This window comes from Biomphalaria glabrata, chromosome 10 (genome assembly GCF_947242115.1).
Source record: "Biomphalaria glabrata chromosome 10, xgBioGlab47.1, whole genome shotgun sequence".
Taxonomy (NCBI): domain Eukaryota; kingdom Metazoa; phylum Mollusca; class Gastropoda; family Planorbidae; genus Biomphalaria; species Biomphalaria glabrata.
Genome location: NC_074720.1, coordinates 8,105,882 through 8,118,380, shown reverse-complemented (window position 1 = coordinate 8,118,380; position 12,499 = coordinate 8,105,882). Strand labels below are relative to the sequence as shown.

The 12,499-nt window shown below is 35.7% G+C and overlaps 2 protein-coding genes across 2 annotated transcripts in view; both read right to left on the bottom strand.

Annotated features, from left to right (window-relative positions):
- The window catches only part of LOC106072945 (uncharacterized), a 33,348-nt gene that overhangs the window by 20,478 nt on the left and 371 nt on the right, over positions 1-12,499 (bottom strand). The window lies entirely within an intron of this gene.
- On the bottom strand, positions 722-5,083 carry LOC106072938 (toll-like receptor 4). The gene is made up of 2 exons (XM_056043809.1): positions 2,477-5,083; positions 722-1,520 (listed from the first exon to the last, which is right to left on the bottom strand). Exons 1-2 carry the CDS (start codon positions 4,925-4,927, stop codon positions 1,119-1,121), a joined length of 2,853 nt encoding a protein of 950 aa, XP_055899784.1. The 5' UTR covers positions 4,928-5,083; the 3' UTR covers positions 722-1,118.

The window sequence follows — 12,499 nt, the reverse complement described above, 5'->3', positions numbered from 1 at the left end:
TCTCTTACCAGTTATTTATACATATTTTAACAATGCATCAAGGGACCTAATCCCACTTTTTTTTTTTTAATTTGCAAGGGTCTCTTGATTTAATAATATAACTTTCTTATTTAATAACTCTACCAATATAAATGTCACCTCTGAATTTTAAAATACATTTTTTTTAGGTGGATAAGTTTAATGTTTTATTATTTTATGGTTGTCATTTCTATGTATGTCTATATCTAACATACTTGTTTTACTATATCTAACATGCTTGTTTTTACTATATCTAACATGCTTGTTTTACTATATCTAACATGCTTGTTCTACTATATCTAACATACTTGTTTTACTATATCTAACATACTTCTACTACTATATCTAACATGCTTATTTTACTATATCTAACATACTTGTTTTACTATATCTAACATATACTTGTTTTACTATATCTAACATACTTGTTTTACTATATCTAACATGCTTGTTTTACTATATCTAACATGCTTGTTTTACTATATCTAACATGCTTGTTTTACTATATCTAACATACTTGTTTTACTATATCTAACATACTTGTTTTACTATATCTAACATACTTGTTTTACTATATCTAACATACTTGTTTTACTATATCTAACATACTTGTTTTACTATATCTTACATGCTTGTTTTACTGACTGATTACAATGACAAATACAGAAAGAACGAGATAAGACGAATATGCATTGTTTGTAATATTATATAATGTAATCTATAGTGCATTATAACAAGAGAGCTGAAATCAAACATATAGGTCTCTGCGTAGTCACGTAAAATAAAGCATTCTTTTTTACCTTAAAACTTAGAGACAATGTCTCGTTTATTGTAATGAAAATGGCATATTTATCTATCTATCTAGCTAGCTAGCTAGATATCTATCTTTATATCTACCTATCTATCTATCCATCTAAATGTCTCTCTTTCTGTCTGTCTGTCTAGTACGTCTGTCTGTTTGTGAAATTAGTTCGTCTGTCGATGTTTACGGTATTTCTAAATCAAACATGATTAGTCCTACTTGACCATAGTTAATAGCAGCACATGATGTGCAATAAAAAGTATATTGTTTATCTTTTTCAGACTGAAACTAAAGGATTTCACTGTTTCTCATTAAGCGCTGTAAATAAACGCCGCCAGAAAGTCTCAGTTTCCACGTACGCCAGACATCTGTCTATCTGGTTTTGTAAGTAAATGTCTATGTCACTAGGGAGGGTCGCCACGACCACTTCTTCCATGAAGACAGGAACAACAATATGCTTCAGCGTGCTGAGCTCGTGCATAATGGCCAAATGTAAGCCAACGTCCACCTCATTACTACGGCCTTTAAACGCATCTTGAGAAATTAACACTAAAGTTTTCTTGGTGCCAACCACTGCTCCTGATATACTGGAAAAAATTAGACCTCCCGAAAAGTCGAGCTCTCCTAAAACAAAGGTTATTCTCTGCTGTTCTAATTTGGGAAGCAAAAGGTTCTGTACAAATTGACGTATTGCAATATTCTGTGAAGGAAAAAAGACAATTTTATTTATATTTAAGCACAACATTTTATTGGATGAATTTCGAACAGGAAAAAAAAATCCACATGTGATGTAAAAAGAAATAATATAAATATCTTTTTAAAAAGTATTTATATATATATATATATATATATATATATTGTTTGAAATTCAAACAACGCCATGAAGTCAAGCACGATGAAGTTTAGCTTTTAAATACTAAACAAAAAATTAAATTTTTAGGGCATGAGTTTGTTAAAGGTTCTTTTTTTTTTAGTGCGTCATAAATATATATCTTCCAAACCTTGAGCCAATAGTGAACAGTTAATCTACAGCACGACATTGGGTCGAGATACGTTAATTGCATTAAATGCATTGTAACTTTAACAGTGTCGACTGAGATATCTGATAATGTGACACAGCTGTGGCATCTTTGGGAAGGTTTCAGTGCGGCCTTTGGTCGCTCACCAAACATAACTCAGCTCAAGTGAAGTCTCGAATGATCAACAATTCGAGAAAATAGTTTATGCCCTTCGGCCACACAACCCACTATTCTAACTCAAGGCATCCCGCGCAGATGTTGCGGTTTATAGAAGCATGTTATGTTAAGCTGATATTTCTACGGCCGATGGTTATGGAAGCTGCCCAGTAGTCTATAAGGAATCCATATTGTAGCATGTCTCATTAGTGGCTATCTTTAAAGTGTAAAAAAGATATAATAAAAACATTCCGTAGGTTGGTTTCAGCTCTTTTCATTGACAAAGAGTTACACGAAACAATACAACATTACAGAAATATTTCTTACTTTTAGTATTGAAAAAAAAACAACAGGTATATTTTTGAATGTAAGGTTTGAAAACAAATTATGAAAATTTCATTGCATGATTTAAATCGAACTCAAAAACAGTTATTTATAATAAATAAATTAATAAATGAATAAATATATAAGTTTGGCTTACCTCATCATCATAAGTAATGAAAATATCCGCTTGAGGATTGTACAAGAGTTTAGTAGAACCAATGTGTAAATGCTTTTTGCCAATGTAGTATAAATACAACAGTTTCCATTGCTTGTAATAAAACACTGCCGCCACCATGCTAACGCAAGCCACAAGACAAAACGAGACCAGCGCACCAATAAAAAAGCTTTCTGCCAAACAATTCCTTTGAAGAATAGGTAAAAGATCACCAACATCTTGAATGGTAAAGTTTGTTCCATTGCTATACTGACATTCAATAAACTGTAGATTGTCAAATAGTTGAGTCTGTTCCGTTAAAACATGTAAAAAATATAGGAACTCACAGGAGCATACAAGATTATTGTCATGTAAAAGAACCTTCAACTTAGGACTTGCAATATGAATTTGATATAGGTCTTTACAATTTTGTTCAGTAAGTCCTTTTAACATGTTTCCGGTTAAATCCAGAATTTCTAGTTTTTCCAAATTTTTAATACTTGGATGAAAATATTCCAAAAAATTATGGGATAAATTTAGACGTTTTAAATTAGAATTATTTATGAATGCTTTTTCTGAAAGTATGTCGATATTATTATGGCTTAAATCCAATATCTGTAAGTTATGCAAATAAGAAAAGGCTAAACCATAGATATCATTTCTTAATGACTGGCCCAAAACATTCTGACTTAAAAGCAAAGTGGCCAGGCTGGTCGCGTTCTGAAAAAATGTCAAATTCATTTTGGTACAATAATTTCTGGATAAATCTAAATAGTTTAAAGATGGCACGCCATCTATAGGGCCTTCCCATACAGTTGCGAAATTGTTAGAGTAGTCAAAATACCTAAGTACAACGTTATTTTTAATTGTGAGCCAACAAATGGAATATTCTAACTTCATCGAATAAGCGTAAATTGTTTCCAGATTTTTGGGCATCAGATAAATCATATGCCCTCCTGACCTAGTGAGGTTCGTATTTTCGTGCGTGTTATTGAAAGTGAGGTTTGTTTTACTGGGGTATGGTTCAACAGGCTGAGATTCAAATGTTCGGTTCTCACTAAGAGTATACTGTATTTGATCGCTCATGTCAAATACTTTAAGATTGGAAAAGCGCATCAACGTGACCAAACTATCTGCTCGTATCAATGTATTGCTCTTCACTGACAAATATTGCAAGGTAATTGGAAGGTACATGAAGGCGAAACCATGAATCGAAACTATCGAATTTCGTGACAAATCTAAAGTTTGGAGTCTGGTGTTTTTCAAATACTGAAACGTAAATCGTGTCACGTGAGAAAAGTGTGTCGCTGTTGTTCTATCTATCGCCGAAATATTAAGATGGGTTAAATTGCTGTCAGCTAAACCTTTAGAAAAATTCTCGAATCTAACCATAGAAAATTTCTCATTGTAATTAAGATTAAGCGACCAGATGTTTTTCAACGGTTTTAGAACGTCGGGAGACAAAGAATGAACAGAACAGTAGCTCATTACTAGAGTTAGTTGACGCAACCTACACAGGTTCTCTAGTAAGTTATCTGGAACATTCTTACTTAGATCACAGAAAAACATAGAATTTCCATAGACCATATTGCCAAATACAAATTTTTCAAGCTTTGTCAGAAAAAGAAACCCCGGTCCCAATGCAGCGGGATAACCATCCATGTATATTTCTCGAAGGTTGTTGAGTTTTGACAGAGCAATATCTGGATATACAACTCCACAGTCATTTGGTTGGTTCATCTGAATATTCAGCACTTCCAAATTGTTCAAATCACAGAAAGCGTCCAGTTCAAATGTTTCGTTGTTGTACAGCAATAAGTTATTGTATAAATACAGCTGTGTTAATGAAGAAAGTCCGGTGAATGTGTCATTCTTGATTCGTATTAACAAGTTAGAAGACAAATCAAGATAGTCCAACATTGATAGGTACATAAACAACCTTGGCGGAGTAGCGATGATTCTGTTGGATGCCAAGATTAAACATTTCAATTGATTTAATGAATAAAAGGCCCCAGTCTCGATGACGTCAACAGAACATTGGCCAAGATTTAGGTAGACCAAACGGGTCAGGTTAGAAAATGAACAGTTGTAGATACGCCTCAATGCATTGTTTGATAAGTCTAACGTCTGTAAGTATACAGTAGAGTAAAAGTCTGCGCATGTGATGTTACCTATTCTGTTAACCTGCAAGTACGCTTCTGTTGTCTGCGCAGGTAAGTCGGGAACAGAATCTAAGTTCCTTTGGGAACAATGCACAGTGAAAGTATCTCCAATAGAACATATGCACCGAGATGGACATAAGAACGATCTGGTCGGCAGGTCCGATGCACTTCCTTCATTTTTGTCATTAAAAAGAAAAGCTCTCCCAATAAAAACGATAGTCAGAAACACTATTAAAATGCAGAAATAAATTATTGGCTTCATTTTGAGGTAACATGAATGTAAGCTCTTCATAATTCACCTGGATACTGTAAAACCTTCTTGGTGCTAGATGTTAAGTCACACATTAAAGACAATATGATATAGATCTCCACGAAAACAGTAGCCTACAAGAATCATTTCGCCAAAGAAAATAACAAGGAAAAAAAAGATTTCAGAGTTTGACACTGTCTTCGCGTGTAAGACAATATAAAGCGTTTTTTAAATGTATTTTTTAGTTCCTTATAGTTTTCCAGTATCTACAAAGGGGAGCGAGCAATAAATCTAAAAGCCAAACTGGCAAGAGGTGAAAAAAGTTCTTGGAAAAAGCTTTAATGAAAAGGAAGTTCTGTACATGCTAAGCAAATCTACCTGTCAACTGCTAACCGTTACAATTTTATGAATGGCAAACTATAGCTTTAACATTAAGAAAAGTTGTTGTTTTTTCTGACAGTTAAAAAAAAATTGATAAACTAAAATTTGAAATCTCATTTTTTTTTCCATAAACAAGATAACAAAATTTTATTTTTAGTAAAAGACTTTTCCGTTGTTTAGAAGCTACTAATATAATTTTGGCTAGTAGCATAATTTTTGGAAAAAAAAGGTATATAGGCAGCGCTGTGGTTTAAAATGTGCTCGTTGTTTCAGTTTAATGATGCGTGGATAATAAAACAAGTATTTGAATGCATGCTATTGTTCTCTCCCTGATCTGCGTCATTGAAAAAAAACAAATCCCGTTTCCACTTCATTGCCTTCCTATAGGGCCTAAATTGACAACTCAGTTACTTTAATTGAAATAATGAATAGAGCAATTTTAAGCGGCCCCCAAAAGAGGAAAAGCCGCTATTAGTTTTGTGTGGCCTGTCTTTCTGTCCTTAGTTTTGTGTGGCCTGTCTCTCTGTCCTTAGTTTTGTGTGGCCTGTCTTTCTGTCCTTAGTTTTGTGTGGCCTGTCTCTCTGTCCTTAGTTTTGTGTGGCCTGTCTCTCTGTCCTTAGTTTTGTGTGGCCTGTCTTTCTGTCCTTAGTTTTGTGTGGCCTGTCTTTCTGTCCTTAGTTTTGTGTGGCCTGTCTCTCTGTCCTTAGTTTTGTGTGGCCTGTCTCTCTGTCCTTAGTTTTGTGTGGCCTGTCTCTCTGTCCTTAGTTTTGTGTGGCCTGTCTTTCTGTCCTTAGTTTTGTGTGGCCTGTCTCTCTGTCCTTAGTTTTGTGTGGCCTGTCTCTCTGTCCTTAGTTTTGTGTGGCCTGTCTCTCTGTCCTTAGTTTTGTGTGGCCTGTCTTTCTGTCCTTAGTTTTGTGTGGCCTGTCTCTCTGTCCTTAGTTTTGTGTGGCCTGTCTCTCTGTCCTTAGTTTTGTGTGGCCTGTCTCTCTGTCCTTAGTTTTGTGTGGCCTGTCTCTCTGTCCTTAGTTTTGTGTGGCCTGTCTTTCTGTCCTTAGTTTTGTGTGGCCTGTCTCTCTGTCCTTAGTTTTGTGTGGCCTGTCTCTCTGTCCTTAGTTTTGTGTGGCCTGTCTCTCTGTCCTTAGTTTTGTGTGGCCTGTCTCTCTGTCCTTAGTTTTGTGTGGCCTATCTCTCTGTCCTTAGTTTTGTGTGGCCTGTCTCTCTGTCCTTAGTTTTGTGTGGCCTGTCTCTCTGTCCTTAGTTTTGTGTGGCCTGTCTTTCTGTCCTTAGTTTTGTGTGGCCTGTCTCTCTGTCCTTAGTTTTGTGTGGCCTTTCTCTCTGTCCTTAGTTTTGTGTGGCCTGTCTCTCTGTCCTTAGTTTTGTGCGAAGCAGGACGTTTTGGCGCCGCCGTTTTGGCGCCGCCGTTTTGGCCCCGCCGTTTTGGCGCGAAGGACGTTTTGGCGCGAGCCGTTTTGGCGACGGGACGCTTTGGCGCGAAATACATTATGTACGTTTATTGTATCATTTCTTTTAAAAGAATTATTCATATCTATGTTTTGCATGAGTGTTTGTGTTAAGACATATTTTTCACGTACTAAATGTAAATGTGTGTTTGTTTTTCACATCATTTTCTTTAATAAACATTTTGGCTTGTGTATGTGTGTTTATTAAGAGGCACACTTTTATTTTCAAAAAAGTTTTTTAAGATATTACTTTAAAAATTAAAAACAAAATGAAACGATGATAGACTAAAAATTGATGCAATTATTTGTTGACATTAACATTGGTTTATTTAATGACTGTATGGTATCTCCAGCTATACATACCAAACACTTGCTAATAATAAGTACAAATAGAATACATCATATACATGTACCATGTTTCTTAAATACTTTAAGTTCAGTATACATAGACACCATGGTTATTTGTCTAAGTAGCTGGAATTCAAGGGTTCATTAAAAAAAAGCTAAGTGCTTATTAAATTATCGTCAAATGATATCTCGCGCCAAAACGTCCCGTCGCCAAAACGGCTCGCGCCAAAACGTCCCGTCGCCAAAACGGCGGGGCCAAAACGGCGTCGCCAAAACGGCGTCGCCAAAACGTCACGTACCGGTTTTGTGTGGCCTGTCTCTCTGTCCTTAGTTTTGTGTGGCCTGTCTCTCTGTCCTTAGTTTTGTGTGGCCTGTCTTTCTGTCCTTAGTTTTGTGTGGCCTGTCTCTCTGTCCTTAGTTTTGTGTGGCCTGTCTCTCTGTCCTTAGTTTTGTGTGGCCTGTCTCTCTGTCCTTAGTTTTGTGTGGCCTGTCTCTCTGTCCTTAGTTTTGTGTGGCCTGTCTCTCTGTCCTTAGTTTTGTGTGGTCTGTCTCTCTGTCCTTAGTTTTGTGTGGCCTGTCTCTCTGTCCTTAGTTTTGTGTGGCCTGTCTCTCTGTCCTTAGTTTTGTGTGGCCTGTCTTTCTGTCCTTAGTTTTGTGTGGCCTGTCTCTCTGTCCTTAGTTTTGTGTGGCCTGTCTCTCTGTCCTTAGTTTTGTGTGGCCTGTCTCTCTGTCCTTAGTTTTGTGTGGCCTGTCTTTCTGTCCTTAGTTTTGTGTGGCCTGTCTCTCTGTCCTTAGTTTTGTGTGGCCTGTCTCTCTGTCCTTTGTTTTGTGTGGCCTGTCTTTCTGTCCTTTGTTTTGCTGTCACGTTTAGATGTTTAAACAAGCAAAATAAAAAAAACAAAAAATTTAAACAAAGCTTATATATTAATGTGTATTAATTAGTTTGGAGCAGTCATATAATTAAATTTGTAATAGATCTATCTAGAATCTAGACTAACAATAATACATCTGTGCGATAGAAATACTTTTTTACAGATTGTTTTTGTTTAGCGCTATTTCATGCTTTTAACGTTCTCAATACGCTATTGTCTAAACCAGTTGGAAAGGGGGAGAAAGAACGAAGTATCTGGGTGATCGCTTTTTAAGTGTATTTTGAAAAAAAAAAAAAAGAGAACGACCTGAATTCAAATTGGTGGGCTAAAGCCTTCTCAGGCTTCTCAAGCCAACGCGGTAACCACTCTGCTTGCGAAGAGTCTATGAACATGAACATGGAAGATTGTATAGTTATCTATTGTTTCTATTTCATGTTTGTGTTCACTAAGTCTGAGACGGCAGCCTAACATTAAGGGGACTAATTCACCTTATATTACCATTTCAGTCTATACTATTTCTTCCCCTTGTTTGAGGTACCGAACCAAGCAATTTATTTCCAATAGTTAATTAAATAATTGGTTAATTTTTTTAAATTGATTCTTGTGTTGTCGGTAAAAGAAATAATTGTGTAAAACTTCAGCTTGAAACGAGATTGGGTTTCGGAGAAATAGCGTACAAAATTTTGGCCACACAGACATACAGAGTGAGTTGATATAAGCTTTTTAAAAAAATAAATAAAAAGGATATTGAAAATCCTATTTCACGACATCTTAGGCCCTCTCTCTGCAATGGTCTCATACAACTGCTAGTATTTCTCTTCTGAAAGTAAAACCGTTTTATTTTCAAAATTAAATAGGAATGGCGTTTGTCTTTCTGATACAACTTTTAAACTTCTTCTTCTTCTTCGTTCTCATTGTTATGTTGGAGTGTTCAGATGAGTAGACCAATACATGAGATGATCTGCGCAGTGGTTTCCAAATCAGGGAGCTCTCCATATAGTTTCCTTTCTATTGGGGTGATTTGGGGCCAATGTCTTATACGGGCCTCTTGGTATAGAGAGCAGTTTTGGAAGACGTGGTCTGCATTCTCTGGCGATACTCCACTGGTTTCAATTTTGAGCTTCCGGTACATGTGTTGTCGAATTCTGTTGTGTCCGGTCCTGAGTCGAAAGATTAGACGTTGGTCTTGTCGGGATAGCTTCTAGTAAGCGTCATCTTTCTTGTGATTAGGATGAGAGCTCGTCCATTTCTCATTTATTTTATTTACGATTAATTTCTTCAATTCTTCTGGATAGAGTGCAGAGTTTATTAGTGTGTTAGTTCTCCCACTCTTGGCGAGTGTGTCAGCCTTTTCATTTCCTTCTAGTTCTATATGAGCTGGTATCCATTGAACTTTTAAACAAAACTAAACATTTACTATTAATAGTAAAAAAAAAAAATAAAAAAATTAAAGGCAGGCAATGCTTATAGCAAGGGGGGTAATTTTAATCTTTAAAAATAACATTTATGTATACATACGGTTTTGTTATTTATAAAATATTTTATTAAAAAAAAATATATTACTAAAATAAGTGTTTTAGTGTTATATTTTTTGTTATATAAGCTACTAACAATTAACGGGATACATTTATTTTTGTTTTAAAATGAAATAATTCATTTGTATTTATATTATACCGTTTGTATACTGGTAGTCAACTCTAATCGAATAAGATATATAATTTATTTTTAATATGAGATATTGATACCGAATGGCACAGTATTTATTCATTTGTGTATATCAATAAACTGCTCTTGTATTGGCATGCATTCATATGTGTTTGAAATCTGCCTTTGTCCACACGCAAAGAATTCATAACACCCAGTCGGGAATATTGAATTGAAGAATGTCTTTGGTTTAGGTCGTCATAGAATAGTATATACCCGGTAATATAAAAGACAAATTAAACAGTAGTGAGGGGTGAGTCCATTTTATTAAAATTATCCTAACACATAAACTGGCTTTTTAATAGTATGTAAATTTCTGCGGACCCCCTACGATCGTCTCGTGGACCTCTGGCAGTCGAAGTCCAAGGCTTCCAAAGTCTACGTCATATTGCTATTGGACTTAGACAAAAATTCACCAATTTAACACAATCATCACCCCAACAGTGACGTATGGAAGTCGTCTGTCCAACTCGAGACAAAAGCTAAATGTGGCTCAGAGAAAAAGCTAAATGTAACTCAGAGAAAAAGCTAAATGTGGCACAGAGTAAAAGCTAAATGTGGCTCAGAGAAAAAGCTAAATGTGGCTCAGAGAAAAAAGCTAAATGTGGCTCAGAGAAAATACTAAATGTGGCTCAGAGAAAATACTAAATGTGGCACAGAGAAAAAGCTAAATGTGGCTCAGAGAAAAAGCTAAATGTGGCTCAGAGAAAAAGCTAAAAGTGTCTCAGAGAAAAAGCTACATGTGACTCAGCAAAAATGGCTTAGGCGGATTTTAGGAGACATTTACAGAAATCGGGTCCCAAACAAGGAAATCCTATGCCGAACTGGGACTCGACCACTCAGTGAGGTTGTGACTGAACGTCGCATGAGGTTTGCGGACATGTCCTCCGACAGAATGAAGTACGCATACCGATTAGATAATCCTTTGATAATATACGATAGGCGAGGCTCACACTGAGCCATATCTTCATATCGATTAGTTCACTGAATCCAAATATATATTAACAATGTAATAACATTGATATATCTCCGTAACCTGTCAGACGGTCTAACAAAACAATCATACTGGTGTGAGAGTCATAACAAACGAATATTCACATCTGACTAGAGTAACACCTTTAGTAAAATCACTAAATTTAGAAAGCCTTAAGGAGACTTCTCTCAAAAGTAAAGTAGCAATTATACATAAAACACTGAACCATAATCTTCAAATACAAAAACAAAATCTCAGAAAGACACAAAGATAAAGGCACATTCCTCGTTTCATATACTAGGACAAATTTGTACAAATGTTCTTTCTTCCCTAGTGCAATTAGAGCATGGAATGGGTTGCCTGATTCAGCCAGGAAAACCAATGACTTGGCAGGAATTAAGTCATTGATTAACATGCGTAGGACGTAATCATCTTTTTTTTTTTGAAGTAACGTCTGTATTATATATATATATATATATATATATATATATATATATATAGAGAGAGAGAGAGAGAGAGAGAGAGAGAGAGAGAGAGCTTTAGAATAATATTGAAGAGGGTGTTTTTAACCTTAAAGCATTCTTTGGAGGAAGGGGGGTAAACTCAAAACCATCTGGAAAGTTTTTAAAACTTAAAGCCCTCTGGAACGGGGGTGGGGTTAAATAGAATTTTGTTTTTGTAGTTTGCTTTAATTTTGTATTGAAAAGGTAGTTTTTAGCTAAGAAACCCCGCTGAAAGGGGTTTTAAACTCAAAGCCAGGCTCTGGAGGGGGTTTTAACTTAAAGCCCTCTGGAGGAGGTTTTAAAACACAAAACCCCTCTTGGCTACCCTTCATAGTATCTGGTGACTGCTGTATATGCTATAGTCTTATATCGAAGAGAGGGGGTGTATCATAAAAGAAATTTCGGATGGGGTCTTAAACTCAAAATCCCCCTCCCTTGGCTATGCTTATGGAATTGGGTGAATGTCGTTTGTTTTATTTTTTGTTTTATAGAAGAGGGGGGGTTTAACCTCAAACCCCCCTGGAGGGGGATTTAAACTCAAAACCCCTTTGATGTGCTGGGGCAAGCGACGGTTTAACATTCAAATCTTAACTAAAATAGACAAAATCAAAGCAAAAAAAATCAGTCATAAAATTCCACCCCCTCTTCTTGGCGGGGGGGGGATTTCATTTCGGGGGTGACCCCCCCCCCCCCCCGGCTACGCCCATGTGGTAGGCCTATATGCAACATTTAATAGGCCTATATATAGCGGCATTAGGGCACTAATACCTTAGTGCTTCTGCTATTTAAAGGGCTATAATATATGTTACATTTTATGTTTATATTTTTTTTTATAATTAAAGCAGTTGTATAGATTCTAGTATAGATCTAGATCTAGACTCTATATCTGTATATAGTGTAATCTAATTACGAAACAAATAAATATTTAACAATTTTATTTTCAAAACAAGATCTGTCTATTTGAAAAAAAAAAAGCAGAGAGACTCTAACTCTATGGGTATAAATCTTGATTCTACATCTAATTGAAAACTCTCAGGATGGAAAGACCCTCCTAAAAGAAATGCGCCTGGCCGTTCTATAGAATAAATCTAGATCTTGATTTAGATCTGGTACTGGTACCGGTAATCTAGATTCTATAGATCTAGAATCTTATCTTCCAGGGGTAAAAAAAAACAACTCAAAGAGCAAAGATAATCTAAACTAAAATATATTCTTGCGCTATCCATGGCTTTAACTTCAAATTAAATAAATAAAATTAAAATTGCATTTTGAAATTATTTAGATATTCAGTCAATAAATATAGTGGAATTATACATAAGAATAATACAATATCATAGTGAAGTATTTCCCCCATTATTATTTGTAGGACTTTT

Coding starts and splice junctions, on each gene's coding strand:
- LOC106072938 (XM_056043809.1), bottom strand. CDS start 4,927: ATGAAGAGCTTACATTCATGTTACCTCAAAATGAAGCCAATAATTTAT. Junction 1,521..2,476: donor TCATTACTTATGATGATGAG/GTAAGCCAAACT, acceptor TTTCCTTCACAG/AATATTGCAATACGTCAATT.